Source organism: Nyctibius grandis, chromosome 2 (assembly GCF_013368605.1).
Source record: "Nyctibius grandis isolate bNycGra1 chromosome 2, bNycGra1.pri, whole genome shotgun sequence".
Taxonomy (NCBI): Eukaryota; Metazoa; Chordata; class Aves; order Nyctibiiformes; family Nyctibiidae; genus Nyctibius; species Nyctibius grandis.
This window is the reverse complement of record NC_090659.1, coordinates 18,819,863-18,844,384: the sequence shown is the minus strand read 5'-3', so window position 1 is coordinate 18,844,384 and position 24,522 is coordinate 18,819,863. Positions and strand designations below refer to the sequence as shown.

At 42.6% G+C, this 24,522-nt stretch overlaps 2 protein-coding genes across 2 annotated transcripts; both read left to right on the top strand.

The window, feature by feature from the left end:
• Nucleotides 1-246: 246 nt before the first annotated feature.
• LOC137677818 (claudin-8-like) lies at nucleotides 247-921 on the top strand. The gene has a single exon (XM_068425449.1). It carries the CDS (start codon nucleotides 247-249, stop codon nucleotides 919-921), a length of 675 nt encoding a protein of 224 aa, XP_068281550.1.
• A 12,143-nt stretch (nucleotides 922-13,064) lies between these two features.
• LOC137677907 (claudin-8-like) lies at nucleotides 13,065-13,745 on the top strand. The gene has a single exon (XM_068425592.1). The coding sequence runs from the start codon at nucleotides 13,077-13,079 to the stop codon at nucleotides 13,743-13,745; it is 669 nt and encodes a 222-aa protein (XP_068281693.1). The 5' UTR covers nucleotides 13,065-13,076.
• The last annotated feature ends 10,777 nt before the right edge of the window (nucleotides 13,746-24,522 follow it).

Genomic DNA, 24,522 nt, shown 5'->3' with positions numbered 1-24,522 from the left:
ACTTGATTGCTCAGTTTGCCTCTTTGAGTCAGTGGTGACAGGGGAATTATAAAGGCGATGAAGGCGCAGCCAAGTCCCAGGTAGTGTGTGCCAGATTTAAGCTGGTTTGAAGTTGCGCAGACTGACTCTGAAACTTTCTTTGCAAAAGGGAGAACGACCTTTGGAAAAAGCTGTTCATTTTTTTTCCAGCATTTCTTTCCCTGGCTCAGGGAACCTGCTGAGGTGTGCTCACCTTGCAAAGGCAACATGGTCGGTGGTGTTTTGCAGATTGCTGGGCTGCTTGTTGGTGGCATTGGCATGATTGGGACGTTCGCTGTCACGGGCATGCCTCAGTGGAGGGTGTCTGCCTTCATCGAGAGCAACATCATCGTGTTTGAGACCATCTGGGAAGGCCTGTGGATGCACTGCATCAGGCAAGCCAACATCAGGATGCAGTGCAAGGTCTACGACTCCGTGCTGGCCCTCTCGCCAGACCTGCAGGCATCCAGAGGGCTGATGTGTGCTGGGTCAGTGCTCTCATTCCTCGCTTTCATGGTTGCCGTTATTGGGATGAAGTGCACGTGGTGTGCGCAGAGCAGCTGGCAAGCCAAGGGCTATATTATTCTGACAGCTGGCCTCCTCTTCATCCTCTCGGGTGCCGTTGAGCTCATTCCACTCTGCTGGGTTGCCAACACCATCATCCGTGATTTCTACAACCCCGTGGTCAACGTTGCACAGAAAAGGGAGCTTGGAGAGGCCCTCTACCTGGGCTGGGTGGCTGCCTTCTGCCTCATTGCTGCTGGAGCCATATTCTGTTGCTTTTGCCGCTGTTGTGAGAAAACCAGAAGCTACGGATACTCTGCACCAACCCACTACCCCACAGACAGCCAGCATTTGCACAGCAAGACTGAAAGCTCATACTCCAAAAGTCAGTATGTCTAGATGCCTCCTGCCTTTTCCTATTTTTGAAGCACTCAATCTGTCTGGATGGATTTCAGCTTCTGCACAGAAGGGCAGCTAGAAAGCTGCCTTTGCCTTCAGCCCTGTAAATGCTGCTGTTGGGGCTGCATTTTGGAGCTGCAGTTACCCCCCAGTAGGCTCTGCTGTGATTAATGCTGCAGCATGGATGATTTCAATGCATGGAAAGGTGAATGTTTAATATAATTTTAACAGTAACTTGCAATAGCTTTTGGGTTGTGTGGCTTTGCTTTGGGTTGTGTTTTATGTGTAAAACAGTAATAAAGGGCTTAAAGTTCCACTGTGATACGGAATTCTGGCCTATTGCAAAGAGAGGAGTTAAGCAGCTGTTTTTTTTTTTTTTCTGCCTGGGAAAGAGGGGATAACAGTGAATAAGGACAAGATAATAATGGTTTAAAGAAAAGCTTTTACTAAAGGATTGATTTACTGTAGGTTTAATGGAAGGTTGCATGAAGAATGTATTCAGGAGAGGAAGGTAAGCTGAAATTTATGAAAAATATCACTTATTTCAGAGAATAAACATAGCTCTATGTTCATCCTAAATATCATCTTTTTTGTGAAAGTTAATATTTCTTTTGTAATCCATACAGGTCAAATTCATTCACATCCTTCTTTTTAGAAGCAGCAGGATTCCCTTGCAAACTCCTTGTGGCTTACAACATTTTTCAGTATTGCACAGACCACAAACACTGTGTTGGTTATTTGCTGCAGGACTATGCCATATATATATATATATATATTTTTTTTAATAAAGGTCTTTTGTGCAATCAGGCCAATATTTTTTCTGAGACCCACTCCACTCATACTGGCATAGTTTATAGGCATAAAGAACATAAACAGTGATAGTAATTTCTCACAGTTCACATTAAAACAAGCTAAAGAGTATTTTTAATAATAAGATCATGCACCCATGACAAGCAACAATGTAAAGAAACCAAGCTTACTGAAAAATAAGTAGTTCCATACAAATTAATTTAATAAATGACCCAAATTAATCAATAGTAGTAATATTTTAATAGAATTTTGTAACCAATTAATAAGTTGTAACTCCAGACCCACAGAAATCAATGGAATTTTGCCTCTGACTGGGAACACAATTCAATTTGTGGTGTTTAACGGAGAACAACATTCTTGTTCCAGAGTTTGACAGACTTTTAAATATTTTATAAGAAGTTTGTTATGTGATCCATAGTTCTCTAGTAAATTCCTTGGACTATTACTACTTGAAAGTTCATCAGCAAATTCTTCACTTCGTAAGATGCAACTCTGAACAAGCTAGAAGAAATCAACATCTTCTCTAGAACTCTTTACAGTGTTTTTAAGATACCTAGTACGGTGTGCTTGATCATGTAATTTCATTTTTCCTCCTTATTTTTAAGCAAATTATTTCTACATACGTATATGTGTAATGTGCATGACCTTCCTGTAATACAGCAGTGTGTGGTTGCATTTCTTTTGTATTCCTTCATTGTTTATACGCCGATCCAGTCTCTTTTGGGGGGGGGAAGAGAGTGGAGGAGAAAACCTGTTGTTAGCGGCACTTTGTGAATATCCTACACAGAACTCATAGCTAGGACACCAGGGTTTATAGCGATGTCTATAATAAAGTCACTTGCCTAGTTCATCCCTCTAAATGGTAGGTACAAGACCTTACCTAGAAAACTACATGTATATGTACCGGTGCACTGTAGTTATCTCTGCTGTCAAAACATGGAGTGACTCGTATAGCATTTATGTACAGGTCTGAGGCAAGCCTCAGTGAAAAGTGAGATAAACATGACATCGCTGTAAAAGCCCTGTGTACATTGAGCACTACTGCTACTTTGGATAGTATTAACTATTCCTTGTAAAGCACACACTGATTTAGCTGCACAAACAAAAGAAGATATAAGAAGACTATAAAAAGACTTCCAAAACTATCCACAGGACTAAGAGGAACACAAGTCCAATGGACTGTAAGTGGGACCCTGAAGTTTTTGAAGATCTCCCTTGGGGATCCTATATATGCTGTAAACAGTTCACTTTATTTTAACATACACATATTCACCCTTAAGTACCTCCCATGCACATCCAATCAATTCCTTTAAATTGTATCTATCATCTCATCCATACACCATATCTTCAAGGGAACTAAAATGAAAGCTTCCATTTTAAACAGAGCTGTCGTCCCCCAGGTTTGTGCATTAAATAAACCCTGAATAGTCTGAGCAGAGGGTCCCATCTGAGGTCTTATATCCAAGCAGAAAACAACTGCCTGAAGCAATAAACTTTCAAGCACTGTATCCTATAATATAGAATCCATTTTTGTGCTTACAGACAAGAGAAATTATTTGGGAAATAAGCAGTATTGGCTTCATAAATGAAACCAAGAGTGTCTAGTTTGTTCCCCTTTGCCCTGCACTTTGGGCTTTTGTATGCATTCCTGCAATGTGAAATGGATGTGGAGCCTTTCCAGGTCCACCTGATGCCCTCTGTGCTGTGTAAATGAAGGCACAACTGGCAGGTCGGAGGAGAGTAAAGCTCGTTTAACTCAGATGAGCGAAGGTTCAAGATTTCAATCACTGCTTCGTGATCGAGCAACTGGCCTTTCATTTATAATGAGCCTCTCCTGAAATTCTCCCACTGCTGCTGCAACTGTTGTGGAGGTCCAGAGGGTAGAGCTGCCACCTGCAGTACTAGGCACTGCTCTCATTAGACAGTGAGGTGGTAAACACACGGGTGGCAGCGGAACCACAGTTTCAGGAGCTGCTTTGTGCAGGCAAGAGCCGTAACAGAACCTGAGTAGGTGTGAACTCCTGTTTTGCAATTTTATATGAGAATGAATCGTCTAACACATGAGGTTATCACACATCGGCAAATCCAGTAAGGTGAGCTGCATATAATGGATTTGTCTGTCTCTTTTAAGGTGCAGTCCTAAATAGGTGTTGTACTCCCCCATGTTTTTGAATATACATGGTGCCTATATGTGAGAGTTTATCTGTAGGCTGCTTGCTTTCTGTTCAGCTCTCAAACATGACTAGTAAAGAATAATAGAAAATGGAGCAGGGAGAGATTAGGAGAGCCCATATCTTGGGCCTCACAGCCAGAAAGGCTCATTACTGAAATATAAGAACGGCCTTACTGTGTCAGCCTGGAGATGTATGGAGATCTGCTGCTGCCATGTCAGGGGCAGGTGCCTACAGAGCAGTAGGAGACCCGGGCCAGTGGACAGTTGTGCTTGGAGGTACTGTCCTGACATCCAGCCTCCTGTACTCAGGGTATCTTTGTGCTTAACAAAACAGCAGGCTTGTCTGGAATTTAAGCCCATCACCAAGGGTCATACTCTGACCCCACACAGCAGATACAGTGGGCTTTCTGAGCATGAGGCATGATGCACAGCTCTCCTTTCCTTCTGAGCTGGAAGAAGGGCAGTGTTGAGTAACTCCAGCTCTGTGAAGGTTCTGGCTAGTACCTACAGTCCTGACATAGGCATGTCCACTACCTCAGTCTTACCTTGCAGAGCAGGGTTGAGCCCCTGAACTGAGCCTCTCAATTGTGCATTTTGGATGCTTCTAGCCCTTGGAATTTGTCTGCAACTCTACCACGATCAACCCCTAGGCAGCAAAGCAAGCTGACCCCTTGCTGACTATGCTGCCTCCTCACTCATCCCACTGCCCCATGGAGCTGGTGGCCACAATACTTTCCTGAAAAGTCTCAGCAACGCACCAACACCTAAAGGATGTAGGTCATTGGCAGTCCAAAATATATGTTGCTTGAGAAATTGGGAGAAGGCTGATGCCAACTAATTTACCTGGGTACCACCAAGAGTCTCATCAGCACCATCATTTCCTTTCACTAGTGGGAGGTGGTCCATGTGGGGCCAAAGAGGACAAACAGAAGAAGACAGTGAGAGTGGTGTTCACTCTAGAAAAGGTGATATCCATTAACTACTCCCTTGCTCTTTTGAATGAATAAATACACCTAAATTATTCCTGAAAGATGTTTGTGCAATAAAAACTTCCAAAGGTGGCTACTCTGCAGTGTCATTAGCAATCTATCCCAGGAATTAATTATAATTGTCATTAAAAAAGGATTTCATGAAGCTTAAACTAAATCTCCCCACTGCAGGCTAAGACTGCTCCATTATTTCTTGTCCCACCAGCAGCAAGCATAGAAAACAGACTACTACTTTCCTTTAAAGCAGGCAGAATTTTCCATATTTCAGGACTGTTACCATCTGACCTCTTGAACACCTCTTGCTTAGCTTAATCATCTCTAACTCTTTCCTCACTGGCATGCTCATTAAATTTCTCCCCATACTTGTTTACCTCCTCTGTTTTGGTTTTTTTTTTTGGCTGCTGCACCTTTTTCTTTAAGTTTGATGCCCAAAACTGGACAAAGAAAACTAGAGGAAGCCTCACCACTGCTGAGCACACAATATACTTATTGCAGACTATCATAGGGTGGGGCAAACAATTCACAAAACCAAGCAAACACCTTCTCTGAATACATTAAATGCATTGCACTGCTACTATTCCATGCCTCAAGATCACCAGATTTCCTGCGCTGTGGGACTTAATCATTGACAGTACATTGACCAGCCGGGTGTCTAATGCAAATTTCCTTGCTGCAGTTCTTCCTTTATTGCTAGATCCCTGAGGGCAATAAGATGAGACCCCAGAGAAATCCTTGGCTCCAACAGTAGCAGAAATCAATGTCTGGAAATAGGAACACGATAGTTCTCCTTCCAGTATATCCTTTTGTTGTTTTAGTCACTCATAGATTCTGCATCCACATTACATTATTTTTACTCTTCTCCATTGCTTCAGTGTCTCTGTTTATTTCCCACTGCTGTGTCAGATGCTTTAATAAGGTCCAAATGAATTAGATTTTCTCAACTTTTACTTTCTAGAAAATGTTACCAAACAAAAACTGAATCTATTTTTGCTAAATCCATGCTACATTTTATTTAATTTCCTTTTACTTCTAGGTATTTATTTTTTTCTTGGTAATGGATTTTAAATCATCTTATACTATTAGATTCTGACAGGTTTCTAGTCGTGCACAGGGTTTTCCACCTCCCCACTCATTCCCTTAGTATTGCTGTTCTCCAGGCACACAGTATCACTCCCAATTTGACTCATATGCTAACAGTCCTCGCTACTAGATTTGGAACTGCACATGCTGAATTTCCTTCTGTGAATTTTACTCTCTTTCTTCAGTTTGTGCTCATAAAGTTTTGGAGTTTTTTATCTACCTTGGATACAGTACTGTAATTCTGTCATGCTCTCCTTCTTCTATATCCTTGTTGTTACTTAAATTCAAAGAAGAGGAGGGCTAACTACCTTACTTAGACTCATACTCACAGCCTAGCATGCCTCTTCCCTTGCTGTTCTGTATTATTTGCATGCCTGTAGTACCTTTTATTCTGTTTTTTTGGAAAGCCTAATTTGGATTGACTTTTATTTAGTTCCATTTTCCCCTTATATTTCCTGACCTCTTAGATATATTTTCTTTGCTGGTTGGTTACCTTCTCTGTTCTTCAACCAAATACCTTCTCTGTGGATTTATTCATCCAGTTGAGTATCAAACTTACTCCTACAAGTGTCTCCTTTCCTTCTCCATGGGACTCACATTCCAGACACTTCCTAAGGAATTTTTAAGCCTCATCCACACTCACATTCCTAAGCTGTTCAGTCTAATTAATAAATAATAACATGATCAGGATCAGAGGAGTTGTTTTCGCTCAATGCTCCAGGCGCTTCCACCTCATTGGCAATGGTCTTCTGCAGAGATATAGATACTCTCATCTTAATGATCCTTCACATACCATTTTCTGCCTCACAATGTGAACCCTGTTCCATTCCAAAGTAAAACCATCAGATTTCCTGAGGCCTTTCCTTCCTCTGTTTTATACTTGGTTTTAAGTCAGTCTGCACTTATGAGACTGTTTTATATCTTTTTTCCTTTCCCTTCCCTAACTTCCCTAACTTCCAGCCCATTACCTACCATGGTTGGTAGAAATAGTTATTAGACATTCCTCCTTCTTCTGAAGTATTGAAATGCGTGCAATACACATTTCACATCTGGAATGAAAGCATCTACTGCTTGATCATGGGACAAACAAGTTCATATTTTGACTGGCTACATAGTATGCTGCAATTAGGAACTGCACTGGATTGTCCCTGAGGGTAAGCTGTGTGCCCACACTGGTGAATCATTTGTGCCTTTGCAGGCTGTGGGCTGTCACTGTGTAGACACATCAGCCCCAAAATTACAGTGACAGTGGTACATCCTTGGAGCTGCTATGATTCATGATGCTGGAGAGGGTGTTCTGAGAACAAATGACAAAAATTAATTGCTTCCTTGCTAAATACTCCGGCTTTGGTCTCTGTGCCAGCATAAATCCAAAGTGATTTATGACTTCCAGGAACAGGTTCTTTCGTGTGAGTGGAGGAACAGCTGGTTGGCTGGGCAGGGCTTCCCTTCTCCTCAGCATCTTTTCCTGTCCCTCTGTTTGAAGGGGAACTGAGGTGAATCAGGAGATGAATTCTGCCAACTATGCAGGCCCAATGGGCAGGGTCTATGCTGCTCCTTCCTAGGGGATGCCCAGCTTGCCAGCTGGGGAAAGTCAGCCTGGGTGTCCCAGGGAAGAGGTGAATCCCAATCCTAAGGAGAGAGGAGCAATGGAACATCCTGGCCAGAAGAACAGAGGTTTGATAAAGGACTCTGGATTTGAGCAGAGAGAGAAAGGGGAGACTGTGGGGGGTAGAGGGTGACCCTGCTGCATGCTGAGATGACAGCTTTGAGGGTGTCATTGGGTGCATAAGGTTGAGGCTAGAAAGTGGTGGAGCTCATGCTGCTAGGGTTTATTTTGGCGGTGGAAATTAACAGTGTAATTAGTTACATTCAGGAGGTGGGGTTTGGGAGAGGACAAAAAATGAGTGGGACAGGACTGGACAGGGAGGAGCCCAAATTATGACCAAAGAAGACGAGAAAAAAACCCTGTTTTTCAAAGTTTGAGATTTCCTTGTTTGTTTAATTACCCACACTGCTTGGTTACTGGAAAGCTAGTTCAAGGGTGTATTATTATGCTGTGCTCCAAAAACAATCTTTCTTGGGATTCTGAGTCTAATGGCTTGTTTCTAACAGTATCGGGTAGTCTAATAAAAGTTATTACCTCTTTCTACAAAGCTTGCCTCTCATCTGTCTTTAGGCCATCACTGCCACAATATACCTTCTCCTCCGCTTTTATTCCACCATAGTCAATCATGTAAATAAAGGAGTTCCCCTGTGCTTCATCCAGTAATAACCTAACTGTATACTCTGCTGATAACTCTTATGAAAACCATCAATACTGCCTTGGGAATTTGCCACTGTTGTATTTCCAACAGCTTAATGTGAACTGTGCAGTCAAATGACCCCAAATATTTTCTAGAGGAACGCTTTGGTGCCTTGTCATTAAACAGCAAAGTAAGATAACATATTTCCTGGAAGGTTCTATTTCTATCAGGATGGCTGCTCCCTGTAAGCAAGTATTGAGGTAGCAAATACTTTGTAAAAGCCTGAAGCAGTTTAGATGGATTAAATACTCAAAGGAGTACTTAATATTTTATTACTGTAGGGCTTTATTACACTGAACTCGAGTTCATCCACAGTGTCCAGGAGACAGGCTTCCTCAGACATGGAATATCATTAAGGGTTTGGCAGTTTTGTCAGGCTGTGAATTTCAGGCATGCTGAAGAAGATGACGGAAAATAAATATTAGTTCTTTTCAATTCATCTGTCAGTCATGGGTTGCCTCAAAGCTAGAGTTAGAGGCCAACACCCAAGTACAGTGCCTGTTATGTGTCTGGGGGAAATCTCTCCCTAAGCTACATTGAGCAGATGTTCCTCTCACTCCAAAATGTGCCACACTTGAAGAGAGGGGGAAGGAGATGTGCCTTCATCTTTTAACATATGTGCAGGCAGCAATATTAAAGTCAGCACAAATAAAAAGGCCTCTGTTGACTTCAATCCCTTTTCTCCTGAAGTAAAACAGAATCAAAGTAACCTTTTGCTTCACCAATAGGCTCAAAATACAGTAGTCAATCAAAATACCATACAAGGAAATGGAACCATTAACTGGACTATGATTTAATTAACCAGCCCTTGTAAATAGTTGAAAGCAAAAAGTGGTTACCCCAGCATGTAATGAACAGGCTAGTGGAAGCCACAAGTGGGGAGGAACTGATGCCATTCACGTGTTTCCAAAACAAATGATCTGCAGGCAATCCTAACCCTATTTGTTGTACGCTTGAAATGGATTTTACATGTAGAGGATGATCTAGGTCTGAGTGGCTTCACCCAGCATCTCTGACCAAGGGGACAGGATGCAGAGTGACTACAGAGCCACAGCCTGCTGGACTCCCCGTTGCCAGCCACTGCAGGGGGTTAGGCAGCTTTGCAGCCTTAACTACTGGATAACTGCAGCCTCTGGGAGGTTAAGGGACTTAACTGTAACTCTTAGTAATCACTAGTCTAAAGTGTACTTTTGATAAATCTGCATATTTGCCTCTTCCAAAATTGTTACTGAACTTTAAATTTAGCTCATTAGCCTGTAGCATAACCAACCTATCAATTCTTGACGAGAGCTCATAATGAACTATGTACGTAATAGTTGTACATTTGTACAAGGTTAAAGTCTATGTGTCTCTATATAGGTGCATCTGTATGTAGAAGGACTCTAAAATGCAATGTACATAGAAGATATACAAACAGGAATGAAACCTGCTTTCTGGGAGGCAGTTAAGTGTTTACACTATTGATGCCTGTAATTAATAAAGCACTGGGGATCGTTGAAAGGTTCTGTTAATCACGTGGACTGGAGATGCTCTACTTCCTCCTTTTCAAGGGGTATCAGTGTTTTAAAAGCTAAGGAGGGAACACAAGGTATTGCCCCAGGAAAAGATTCAAATGAACATCCTGATTTGAAGGGAAGAGAAAATGTAAATCTGAATAAAGATCCAGGGAAAGATTAGGTATGAAGGCTAGGTGCTTCCTCAGTTGCCTATTTTCCTCTTTGAATGCAAATTCTGGGGTGGACAGGTTTGCATAAGAACTGATATTCTCATCTCGAGGCAGGTAAGCATCCAAACAGCATAACAGATGGATGATACACAGAATAAGGAGACTTTTAAAGTCTAGTCAGGTGTAAACTGGGTTATCCTTTTATTTCTTCTCACCTGACACTGAAGCCATTGTATCTGCCATGCCCACCATGTAAGTTTGTATTTAATTTCTAATTTAAGAGCTGTCTGCTGTTCAGAGTGATTTAGAAGTAACTCAGTCAACTAAGCATTTCTTTCTGAGAGGTGACGTGAGCCTTTAAATGGAGGTACAGTTCTCTAGGGTATGCGAGTGAGAGCTTCCTCCAGGCTTATTCAAACACAAGACACCTGCAAAAGATAATTTCCAGCAATTAGCAAAGCCAGGGATGCATTGGCATTTAAGAGGTTAATGAGATTTTCCAGTCCTCATGAGTTTCCAAGGTATTGGTAATGTTTCTTGATTTTTTTTTTTCAACCTGTCTCCTGTAGCTCGTCTTCATTTCTGAAAGCTATCTTCAAGTTTCGAAAATGCCATTTACTGGTTTTCATTTCCTGCTTCCTTCCCCTCAGGTTTCAATAACAAGAACCATCCCACCACTGGACAGCACATGCAGCAGTGTAGCCTGAGTGTCCCTCTCTTACGCCTACACCTACGCTGGATGTCACTCACTGTAGGTATTACTTCCGATTAAAGATCAAAAAAACCACTCAACCACTTAGCACTCTCTGGATGTATTGCTACACAGCCAGTGTATGAAGCATTTTAATAGTATTTCTGCGAGCAGTTCATCTTCTATACAAACCATGCCCTGACTGTCACAGAGTGTAATTTTATGCATGACCTCAGTGGCTGACCCTCCTAGAGTCATGTAAGGAAAAATGATTTCAGAGCAATTCTGCCAGATAAGGCAGTCAGATAAACAGATTCAGGGCATTAGGCATGGGCTGTTCTCCAGCTGTGTATAACCTTCAAGAGCTGGCTGGCTGAAAGTGTTGCACAGAGTTTTTCTGTTGAAAAAATGACATTTAAATGCTAGTTTTGAGAGGGGTTTTCCATAACAAGTTTATTTCTTTCTTGACATTAAAATAACAAATCAAAACACAGTTTTGAGAATTCAGAGGTAAAAAAGTCCTACTAGATGAATGGAGACTACTGAAGTTAAATAGCACAGGTCTTGTGTGCAGTTGTCTTCTAAGAGAACAATCTCCTGCCAGAGAAAGGAGTTTCATTTAGACAGGTAACCATCTATGACTTCTGATTTCATCTTTACGACCTCCTTCTTTGTGGCATCAAGCCAAGTGCCTTAACTTTTCTGCACCACAGGATTCTTTTTTGATGTCTGCAGAAGAGTGATGGAATATTAATCTCTCTATAAGAAAAATCTGATAATGTATTTAGTTTCTAAAGGTTATATTTCACATCTTAGCTGAAGACAATTTTTCTCTCCAGATTCCTGCTGGCAGACTTGAAGGCAAAACTGATTTGCCCAGATCCCTTGGGAGTATTTTCCACATGGACATGTAACACCATACTATATAACTTGCATTATCTGGCACTCCCTCCTTACAGTTAGTAACTGTAGGAAGGAGGGGATTTTGTGGGCTGTGAGTGGTTTAGATGGGCAATTCATTTTCCATGTGTTTTAGCTACTGCTTTGAATATGTTCTGTATGCACCTAAGGCTGTAACTAAATTAATACCATCAAAGGCAATGTCTGATATTTCCAAACACACAGAGCCCACAACCATATAAGCCACAAGCAATCGAAGAACATGTCTTTCTCCGACAGTACTTCTGGGAGCCCTCATTGTCTTTAGTGGGCCAACACTTTTTTTTTTTTACTAGCCCCATTGGTTCAAAGAGCTGGAGTAACCAGAAACACACCAATTTCAACAACACCCATGAGTTGTCATCATATACTATTATCTCAAGCTAGGGAGAAGAAAGTAAAAAAACCATAGTGCAGCAGTTATTCCTAGCTTGCCCAAGGCAAATTGGTCTTTGGCATGCATTTTTGCCCAGGCTTGTACCTATCTGTGCAAGCTGAGATGCATACTTGTGGGAGGGATCTCTGACTTCTTTCAAGGTGCATTGTACACCGAAAGAAAAGCTCATCCTTTACATATTAGACAATTGCCCCCAACCCTCCTAATATTACCTGGAGAAGATTATTAGTATGGAACATAATGACAACACTATCCTTCTAATGGGGAGAGAGTCTCATCATAGAGGATTATTTCCTAACAGCGACCTTACTCGTGGATTCAAAAGCAGAAGATGTGAAACTGCCAGCTATTTTCTTTGTCGTCCTTCTGAATTATGCAGCTGGAGGAGTAAAGCTTTGATGTTGATTGGAATACTTGACTTTCCTGTACCTGTCTAATTTCATGATTATACTTTTGTATTTGATCAAAAAGAGGAATCTACATTAAAGAGATACACCAAGTACCTCCTAGCTTGATTTAAAAAAAAAAAAAATCAAGTGTTTCCCAGGGCTGTAGCACTTAGACAGTAAGTCCCACTCCAAGCCCAAGTTCAGCTTTTGTCATAAGAACTGTAATGACCTATTTCACATAATATTTTAGCAGATGGAAGTTCAGACTTTCTATACTAAATTTCAACATAGCTGCAAACTTGCAGTTAAGAACTTATTAGCCCCACAATTAGGTACCTTTAATTGAATCCCTGACACTTACTTAATTATAGCGTCACTACAGACACTCTATGAAAAGCAGTAAAATCAACTATGACACACCCCTCCTAGTTTCCCATTGGCTGGGAACTTGTTAGGCTTGATGGGCAGGCACTGTAGTCAGAAGGGATTTAAAAGCAAATAAATAACAGGTCCTTCTAGCCAGTCAGAAATGGATTTCCACCTATCTGAACCTCAGACTGGAGTGAGCTGCTTTTAAAAAAAACCCAACAACTTGACTTATGAGGAAACTACTGGAGAAAATATTCCCTCTCATACTTTATATTTCTTCTATGAAAAATTTATTTTGGAAGACTCTCTAGGCCACCTCGCTTGAGGTGTCTTTTTCAGAAGAAGCATGGCTTGCTGTGTGTTACAAATCACTGGTCTAATATTGGGAGGCATCGGCATGGTCGGGACTTTGGCAGCCACAGTTATGCCACAGTGGAGAGTTTCTGCCTACATTGATGGCAACATCGTGGTGTTTGAGACCATCTGGGAAGGACTGTGGATGGACTGCATCAGTCAACTGGGCATCAGGCTGCAGTGTAAATTCTACGACTCTGTCCTGGCTCTCCCCCCACCCTTGGAGGCATTCAGAGCCCTCATGTGCATTGCAGTGATCCTGTCAATCATTTCCTTTTTGATGGCCATTGTTGGTGTGAAGTACACTCACAGGACCAAGGAGGATCCCCAGGGCATCAGTATCTTCATACTGGCAGCTGGAGTTGCATTTCTCCTGACGGGCATCCTCGTTCTGATCCCCGTGTCCTGGGCTGGAGGTAGCATCATTCGCGACTTCTATGATCCGAAAGTTCCTATGCCTCTGAAACGAGAACTAGGAGCTGCTCTCTATGTGGGCTGGGTGAGCACTGCACTTCTCTTCGCTGCGGGAGCGATGTACTGTAGTGTCTTCTGCTGGGCTGACACATCCTCAAAATCCAGGTATCCATCGCTTTCCCATCACAGATTGCACAAACCTGACTTTGCAGGAGGGCCGTCCCTAAGTGTGCACGCCTATGTGTAGTTGCTACAAGTGATCTTTCTGCTTAGCATGTCGATATGTTCTGATTAAACTCTGAGTCTGTAATGGAGGAACAATTTCATTAATTTGCAGTTTGTTATTGCCATACATATCTGCTCTCTAACATGCTTACAGGAAATGTTATTACATGGGCACTAAGTTAGAGCACAGTCAGAAGAAAAATCTCACTGTTTTATGGGAATGAAGAACGGCAAGGCAACAGAAGCAGCCAGGAGTCTCTCTGAGAAGACAAACAGCATATGGTTTGGCTGGAAGCAAGGCAGCTGCTTTGCAATAGCACTATTGCCCTCCCCTAAATCCATGATGTGCAAAGGGAGCAGTGCATTTTACTCTGAAGTAAAGTCTTCATAAAGACTGCTCTAGGACAGTGGTGAGAAGCACGAGGTTGGCAGCATGGCTGAAGCAGCTGCTGAATGAAGGGAGAAGCCATCAGCAATCTAGCTTCCAAAACTAGCGTATAAATGTTCATGCTCTCCCATCAGAGGCCTCTATGATTGACTGTGGATTTCACAGGTGCTTGTGGAGTTGATATATCTTTTTATCTCTTCTGCAGGGCACAGAATCCAGCTCATGGAACACTACAATTTTTAATCACTTCACCAGATTTTACCATGTATTAGCTTTCCTTTGCTTGCTACCTCTCATCTTTTATGGCTTCTCCTGTTCTATATGTAGCACCTACTCTTCTATAAAATTCAGGACAGACCATCTGTCTTTACGCACTTTAAAGGACCATGCTAATGTCAAGTACAATTAAACATGCTAGGTAATGTAAATGTGTAATCCCCACTTGCCTGTTGGAGGATTAAGAGTCCCTGCCTACTTCTTCCGTCACACCCACAAAAGCCAGGCCCTAATGTTGTTCTGACTGCTTTGTGTTCACAAGACTTATTTTAAAATGTGACTGAGTACCCTGATGCCTATCTGTCCATTGTGCAGAATTCAACAGTATTTGCAGTTATGCATATTTTTCCACTTCCTGAAAACTTGGAATGTGCTTTTGACAGTGTGCATGTCACAATGCTGATAAGTGACCAAAGAAGATCCAGTTCAAAACAGTTTTTCTGGTTCTTTATACAGTACTAATGGATAGTACCATTTCACTGATAATTTCATGACACAGGTACCCAGTTTGGTCTTTTTCTGTGTCTGTGACTGGTAACTGAAAAAACAGTGTAGTGACTTTTCGAGTTGAGCAGAGCAATGCCTCTATATATTCATTTGACTGTTCAACTTGAAGCAGAACACAGAAAGCTGCATTTAATTAAACAAGCCTTTTATTAACTTGACTTCAGATGAACCTAAATGAAACAGTGCCGTTGAACACAAATATTCATTATATATGTTAGCTAATGTGCATTTACATTTAAGACAACCAGTTCAGACCTTTCAGTGGGAATTTTCTAGTCACCAGAAAACAGCTTTAATCTATCCTGCTCATCACTTAAGCAGTCAAATCAGCACTTATTAATTACAGATGAGCTTTTAAGAGAACATTTGTAAGTAGGTTTTCTAGTACTAAAACATATATTTTTTACATTGTCTTATATCTGCTGATGCCTGTCACAGCAGCTGTCATTGGGTCAGACAGCTCATTTCACTGGAGTCATTCTGTTGACTTAGGTAATAATTTACGCTACCCTGAGGACCTCTACCTATTATTTTATTGTATTTATGTCCTATAATACATACTTTATTTAATAAGTAACTACTTGGTGAATAAGCAAGAATTGCACTTTTTGGATTCATTTAGATATGACATTTGTGATTAACAAAGCCGAGGATGAAGACATACGCAATGTTAAATTGATACATATTTATATGTAGGTAATGGATTTAAATGATGACGTATGCAATGTAATGCAACTTTATGCAGATAAAAGTGCTTAAGAAGTAATTAAGTGCAGTTTTCTACAACATTAATTAAAGGATCCTGAATGCTTTCACTATCAGTGGGTTCATCTAGAAAGCAAACTTGAACTGGGTGTGCCATTTACAGTAGTAACTTTTTTTTCAAAGAGTTAAAAGACAAAACTGCTTTATTTAAGTATTTAACATTAATTTCAAAGAAAACCTAAACTTTTTACGTCTAACATTAACACCTGATGGCTGCATACTCCTCCATTTTTCTCTTTTACCAGCTGATCAAAAGATGAGCTCAAACAAAATCTCTAAGATCAGACAACCTTGTGCTTGCATGTTCATTTGTAATCTGGCCTTGATTCCAAGCGTACAGCTAGGCTGGGCTGCTGTTTGGATGTCTGGGGTTTTATTGACACAAATGGTAACTTCTGATGATGTGATTTAGCATTTTAGACTCACTCAAATATGTTTAAGAGTTTGTGACACTAAAATTTCTGAATTTGATGCAGGAACAAATTTCTCATAAGAAGCTAATCTGCAAGACATGTAACACAGTGGTTAACCTCTGTTTGAACAGAACAGAAATTCCTTTATTGTGGATTCTGGTGGGGAAAACCCCATAAAGATTATTACTAGATATTTTACCTCTGAATGTGAGGAATTCATTTGTCTGAGTAAACTGTATAGTGCATTTGTGCCTGCTAAGAGGGACAGAGTTTTTTCTTCTTCCTTTTCCCCTATTCGAAACCTGAGATGGTCAGAACTGACTAGTTGAAAGCTGCAGTTTGGAGGTATGAGTAAGAAAAGGAAGTTTTAAGGGCTTTAATGAAAAACTGTGGTTGAGGTTTGAAAATAAACTGCTGCTGTTCATGAGTTTTCCGAGAGTAACAGGAAGAGCTTGGCTTGAGGGGAGTGATGGAGGAGCTTGCACAGGTCTCTAGTGCCCAAGGTCGCACCTTCTACCCTCCATCTGCTGCTGCAGGAGAGCTCCTGCCCCTTCTGGGTTATATCCAGACAGACCCAGTCTCAGATAACCCTGAGTGTCTAAGGCAACTCTTGGAGCTTATTTAGATGGCTGAACATGTCCGTCCCACGTGAGACAGGTGAGGAGAGGACGCTCAGGAACATGTGTAATGGAGCAAAGACATTTAGGGGAAGGACAACCTCTTCACTCCAGGATGCAGGAGGGTCGCGGAAACAGAGCATTGGTTACACACTACGTGATGGGGGACCAAGAGGAAGCAGGGTGTGAATAATTGCTATTGACTGGACTTTTCTCTCAGAAGAAAAGGCCTGACATGTGAGTGTCATTTGATGTGGATGGGCCAGGGATTACTAAAATGTTGTGTCAGATTTTCGTGTGCTGTAGCTCTGTTTTCACTGAGGAGTGGAGGCGATAAACTTGCTTCAGTGATCCTATGTTCACATTCCTCTAGGCACAACTGTCAGAAATTTCAGGCCTGCTGTATCTGTTAATAACAGCTGATTAAATATTGCGGTTAAATATCTAATTTAATATCCTGATGCTATCATATGCTTTAATACTTTTTGATTGCAGGACAAAATGACTTTGGAAATAAATATGAATAGCTGAGATTTTGCTATGCATTTGAAATATATGTATGAACCCTTCAGGTTTTTTTTTTTACCATTGTATGATTGTTTCTTTTTTATATTAAAGTGAATGAATGTATTTCCCCATTGCCAGGGAAAGATGGCTTCAGTATTTTTATAATGTCCTTTTCTGATTCAGTCTCGGTTTTTACATTTTGCTTTGGGTTTTGCTAGATAATAAACAAAGTGGGTCTGATTCCTGGGGAAATAAAATACACAAAACTGATTTATTGCTGACTTCCAAGACTTGCTTATAAGAAGTTTTGCGAAGCAAATCGGTATTTCAAAAGCTGGTTCCAAAATGTGTATTCATCTCTGAGATGAAAAGAAAAGATTCTGGAGCAAATAATCTATCACTGAGATGCAGCTAAGGGAACATATTTATGGCAAAAATGACGACTTAGCAAAACATCTCATTATAACAGAAAGATGAATCAGACATATTTTGAGACAAATAAATGCATGCAGTCATCAGTTCTGGTATGCAGAGACAAAGATCTGTGTGAGGGACATTAAGATCAAATGAGTTTATGTTAAAAAAATGTTACAACTCTCCTGAAAATCAGTGTGAGGGCTCACAAAGTCAGAAATGGGAGCTTGAATGTATCCTTCTGATTGACTGTAACCATCCTTTTGAAAAAGGCACAAGAGGTCTTTTCAGGGGAGTCCTACGTCATCTTTGAAAACTGGGACAGAGCTGACCCACCAAATAAAGAATTCTTTTCCTTTGTATCTTTTATAGAAATGCTTTCTGACTTACAGACTTCGCTTTCCTGATTTGAGTCTCAGAGTCTGAGTAAGACTAACTTGACATTTTATGACTACTTTAAGAAACAAAGAGCAAGAGAAAACAAGAAATACCCTGATAAGTATAGGACATTTTCAGCTGAAAAGGTCTGTGTCAGTGCTTCTTGTGTTCAGTTGCCACTCACAGAAAATATTCCAGCTGTCAATGATGACAAACCAAAAATATTGAAAAGCACAAAGATTTTGTTTTTAGCAACATCAAGGAACAGAACTGGCTAGGGAAAGGGTTGTGACAGCAGTATTAACAAGTCACATACACCCACAGAGTCAACATCAGAGAGTTTGTTCAAATCCAGGGATCAGAATGGATTTAAGCCAGTGTGTCTTCAGTGACAATATAACCAATTACATCATTTTTAAAACAATTAAACGAAAAAGAGAAAATACTATATTGAACTCAGCTGTTTGTACCAGAAGAAAAGCAGAACACAAAAGGGTACCTGAGATTCTCATCCCTACACTTCCAGCCCTTTAAAAATGAAAGTGAGCTAATTTTAGCATTAGACTTTTTATTCTTTTATCTAGTCATTTGCCTGTCCCTCCAAAAAGGCTTCTCACTTGAACGTGTCATCACCTGAGCAGTGTGAAATTTTCAGGCATTATAGAAAAGTAAACTTTACCATGCTTTTACTTTCTGTTACGAGCCAGTTCAAGTAGAAAGCCCAATGGCATGCGTGTGCTGTCACAGACACTCTGTATCTAAGCGACACTACTCTTCAAAGCTCCTCCTTCATGAGGGCCCTGCAAACCACAATAAATCTTGCTGGTAAGATGAGTTTTAACAAGTGTAATTTTAATCAAGGATTCTGGATCTGTCTGTTATCCAGGAGTGCTCACTGCTCAAGTTGTAACGATTGCTGCAGTGAAAAGGGAAGCAAAGCTAGAGAATCTGGATGCAGCTCTCTGCTCTGAGGAGGGAACTGACAGAATTGCCCCAAGATGTTTGAACTAGTTGTCATTCATCCTAACGCATATACACTTCCCTTGCCCCAGTAATTTCCAAGCAAACACTACCTGTGTATCAGTCACTAGAGATGAATTTATCATGCAGTTTCCTTCAGCATTCCCTTTTTTTAATTTAAACATTGCTCTTCATTTAAACAACAACAAAAAAAGAGCTCACAACAATTTAACTGACAAATCCAACACCTTTGTGCAAAAAAGGTGCTTCAAAAATAGAAACCACAAACCTATCAAGTTCTGTTCCCTGCATCAACATCAGTCAAACTGAATAATACATTAAGCTTGCCAAATCTCTGTTGCCCATTCCTGCAATGGACCTTAATCTGTGGTCTTTGTCTCAGTTACTGTGAAGTAGTCCCTGATTGCCAAACCACAAAGATGATGAGTACATTAGCGTTTCAGCTTCTGTCTGATGGATGAGTGACTGACAGAATGATAAGCAATGTTTATTCATTCAGAGTTTCTACTGTAATGCCAGATGGTGCTGAGAGATAGAAAATAATCTCTAGACCCCAACAAACATTGCCTCGCATACAGTCACATTCATTCTGAATTTAGCAAAAATGGGCAACATCAACTCCACGTGTTGAAAAAAAGTATATTGTTAATTAAGCACCTTTTGTGAGGCCGAGTTTCATAGGTTAGTCTGAGTCCTGGTCTCTCACTGGCACACGCAAAACGCTGACTGCAAGCTCTTCTTACACCAAGTTGGTGGCTGCTGCAGCCACACAAGGGGAGACGTGGAGAAGGCCAACGCTGGTGCTAGAGCTTCTGCCTGCAGCCCCAGGACAGAGGACACACGATGGCAGACTGCCTTGCAGGGGTCTAAAGAAAGAGCACACGCCTTCCCTCATCTGAACATGCCCTTCTGGTGGGTTGACTTTGGCTGGTTGCCAGATGCCCACCCAGACCCTCTCTCACTCCCCCTCCTCACACTCTTCCCCTGCTCCACGGTGGTCTCTCCAGGGGCTGCAGGGGATCCTGCCTGGTACCTGGAGCCCCTTCTCCCCCTCTCCTCTCAGGGTTCCCGGGGCCGTTTCTTGCACTCTTCCCCTCACTGCCAGCAGTGTTTTGCCCTTTCTCACACAGACTCTCCCCCAGGCACCGCCATGGTGGCTGCGGGGCCCAGCCGTGCCCTGCGGTGGGTGGGTGGGGGCCAGCTGGAACCGGCCTTGTCCGGCACGGGGCAGCCCCGGCCACTCCTCACACAGGCCCCTGCAGCCTCCCTCCACCAACCCCTGGGCACCTACATCCAGTACAGCCCCACTGAAAGTTTCCTCCTGGGGTACAGCAGTGAGGGGTGGCTGTAGGGCCATCAGGGCAGCATGGCGCCCTCCCTCCCTACCAGACTTCATCCCCCAGCCCCCAGCAAGGTGAGCCAGTCTGGGCCAGCGATGGTGACTGGGGTTGGCCACAGCCCAGCCATCACCATGAGCCGCTGCAGGCCCTTGGCCTGTCTGGGATAGAGCCCTCAGGGTGAGGGCAGCCTTAGAGGGCGACAAGGCTGCAGCCAGGTTGTGTGGCAGCACCATGTCAGAGCTGGCCTTGGGCACTGGCAGCCAGATCCTGGGGGCAGTGGAAGAGGTTGCAGAGCGTCTTGGTGCACTGTCCTGTTGTTTTCTGTCCATAACAGTCTAACTCAGGTGCCTCATGTTTGGGCGTGAAGATCTTCTGGAGTCCTCCTGCCCTCTGGCTTGGCCACAGCCAGGCAGGATGGGAGTAGCCAGTGCAATCGAGATGGGTGGTGCTCTGCAGAGTGCTGGGTGGAAAGCTTTGGTGAGGTGGCCAGCTCAAACCACGGATGCGCACAGCTGCCTCTCGCACCCTGTCCCCTCTGTCTGCCATGGGACTGCATGGGTTTCCAGATGACTGTGCTGCTGCGCTGGGAAGTGCTTTCTCTCCAGCAGTGTTTGTCCCCACTTTTGTGCATGTCTTTTCAAGCAGCAAAGTGCAGTGATTATCAAAGTAATTATCAAGAAACGGAGACTGTGGACTAAGCAACTCAATTTGCCGAGGGGTGTGTACGAGGGAATGAAGTGTTGGTTAACACAGGCAACAAAAACACTGGCCTGTCTTTGAGCAGAGCAGCAGCAACTTCCTCTCCCTGGGCTCACCCCACCCATTACCTGGTTTGTGTGCCATCCAAAAAACTGTTTGACACCCTGCAGTTTGGAAACACTCCACTGCCAAGAGCTAATTACATGTTAATTTTCTTTGAGTGGTGCCTGTGGCAAATTGCCTTTCAAGAGAGACTGAGCATTCCCGTGTAATGCACTGTTTGCAAACCCATGGTTCACCTGGCCTTATGGTACCAGCACGTCATTTCAGACCAATACCATTTCACACAGGGAGCCGAAACACCCTTAAAACTCTTCAGGGTGAAATAAAGGTACAGGGATGTGAGACTTCAGAGATAAATGTCCAAGTTGTTCTAGTATACTCGTGAGTTAGCAGTGAGGGTAAAGTTCCAAGTTTATTGAAGCCAGTGGAAAGGCTCTTGTTGCGACCAATAGATCTTTTAAGCATCAGACATGTCAGCATCAGTTATAGTTATTCAGGATCAGCTGTCAATGGTCCTGGAGATGCTTGTTCAGATGCTCTGAGTTTCATATAGGGATGGATAACAACCTGCAACTGCCTGCAGAAATTCAGTGTTGGGTATTCTTTTTCCTTTGGAATTTCTGGAACAACCCTCCCAACTCCTCGTGTATGCACATGCGTGCACACATGCACACACACAGTGAGAGAGACATGATGGCCATGTACACTGAAATTATTTTCCAGATTACACAATCTGTTATATCATTTGTAGACTAAATGTTGCTAAACATGGAGATTTTCCAAAGATTAGAAGGACGTAATCAAGTACAGTTTACTCACTGTGTATTTACTTCCCTAACTAGCAGCTGAAAATCCACCCCTCCCTTTAAGATACATTTGGGGATTTTTTTTCTTTATGCTGTCTTGTCAGCAGGGGAGTTAACGAATCCAGGTTTCATCCAGGTTGGCGTACTATTCCCCTTACAGCAGCTTGCACTGTGGGGCAGCTGGGCATAGGCAGTGCAAGCTGCCAGACATCATCTCCAGTGGGAAGGAGATATGGATGCAGGGCTGGGCACAGCCACCCCCCTGCCCCAGAGATCTGCTGCTCAGGTCACTTGCCTCTCCCTCCATGGCAAATGTTTTTTTTTTTGTTTTGACTCTCTTTAAACACTTTCCCTGGAATCTGTAATAACTAATTTATTTTTGAGGTTTTGACCCCTGGGTCAAATAGGATTGAAATTGGCTGACAGGTACTAGAGTTACTGGGGGAGCTGGACAGACTGACAGAATAATTACAGAAGACTAATTTTCTTGAGAAGGAGACTTACTTAAAAATGTGTTTTTAATGAGGTTTGACACTACCATATTCTCCTATGTTATTTATGTGGTAGAATATTGTCCTGGTTTGGCTCAAACCAGGCCAAATAGTCTTAGAGAACCCAAGGTCACTGCTTACAAGTAAAGAGCCGAAGGGGGTTGTACCTGCAGGGAGTAGTGGACGGGGCAGGTGACCCAGGATTGACCAGCAAGGTATTCCATCCCATACATGTCATTCTCACTTTCCTGTTTATCACTAACCCACTGCCTCCTGGAGGTGGGGCCCAGGAGGGAGGGGCCCTCCTGTCTCCCACTGATTGGTACCAGCTTTGCCAAATCTCCAGTTAAAAGCCTGCAGGTGTGATGGCAGTGGGGCTTTTGCATTTTGCCCTCTGCCCGTGCTGGGTGGAGCTACTGCATTTTCCCCTCTGCCCGTGCTGGGTGGAGGTACTGCCTTTTCCCCTCTGCCTGTACTGGGGGGAGCAATTCTGCCTGAGGAGGATTTCCAAGCTCTTGATCTTGGTTTTGTACATATTTGTATATATTTGGTTATTTCTATTATTATTGTTATTATATTCTTTTTCATTATTATAGTTTATTAAAACTGTTTTAACTTTCCAACCCATAAGTCTCTCTCCCTTTTCCCTTTCCCTTTCCCTTAGGTGGGGGGGAGAGGGTTAACAGAGAGCATCTGCCACCTGGTTAATAGCTGGCCCAGCTTTAAACCGTGACAGATTTATTGGCGCCCAACGTGGGGCTCGAGAGAAGCTCCAACAGGTTACTCTGATAAGTTGAATCCTGGCTCTGGTGGGAGGAGACCTGGAGAGCTCAGCTGAGAGAATATCAGATTTCTTCCTTTGAGATTTACGAGGGGTTGGAAAGTTAAAACAGATAGTGAAGATGGTGATGTCATTTTTGAATGCTGTGTTATCTCATCTTTTTATGGAGTTTCTTTCACAATTGAGTATTGCAATGATGCCTTACCTGCCGTGGGCACTGTGTTATTGCTTGCTTCTTATGAATGTTTACATGCAGTTTAGCAGTGGGCGCTGGTCGAAATGTATTGTTTTGGTATGGGGTTTGATACTGATTTATGCTGTGATAAACTGGGCAGTTAATATTCCGATCTCTTATCTCTATGACACAATGATGGGCAGCTTTAATCGCGAATCAGTAGCAGCGACTTCATCTGCACGCTCCAGGCGTCCTTTAGCTGATTCTGTTAATGATTACACTTCCAGTTTTACTTCGGGAAATAGCACCTTCTCCTTTTCTGCCAAGCTGATTCCACCAGATTTTGCGAAATTAGGATGGTGCTGTCTAGGTGGCATGTTTTTATTTTTGGTTGTCCTGAATGTGTTTCTGATGTGGGATAAGATTAAATATCAGTGCAGGGACAGTTGTAGGTGTCATGCAGCCACCTCAGATCCTACAGTGTGTACTGCTGCTACAGCCACTAAACCCACTGAAACCTCGGCAGCCTGTACCACAGCTGCTACACCCCCCAAGATGGCCACTGTAGCTACTCAGACTCTCAGCACTCCCACGACAGCCACTGCATCTACTCAGACTCCAGCATCTATCGAATCTCTACCAATTGCTCCTGTAACCAGGAAGAAATACCAAAAGAAATCAGCTCGTGAAGTGAAGGATGAAGACTCAGAGCCTTCTAAGGCAGAGCCATCATATGACCCAGGTGAGGGCCCTTCTCAGGCAGAGTTAGGGCCTGACACAGATGGGGGTTTCCTCGATCGTCCTTTTAAAACAGACCCATCACAGAAGAAAGGCCCTTCTAAAGCCGAACTATCACAAGAGGAGGACTCAGACGTAGAGATAACCTACCACTCCTTATCCCTGAAGGACCTGAGAAATATAAGGAAAGACTTCAGCCGTTATGACGGTGAACCTATTATTACCTGGTTGCTCCGATGCTGGGATAATGGGGCAGACAGCATGCAATTGGATGGCAGAGAAGCCAGACAGCTGGGATCCCTGTCCAGAGATGGTGGTATTGATAAAGCGCTCGCAAGAAAGTCAAACACTGTCAGTCTCTGGAGGCGACTCTTGTCAGCTGTAAAGAGCAGGTATCCCTATAAAGATGATGTTATGAGCCACCTAAGCAAATGGACCACTATAGAAAAAGGTATTAACT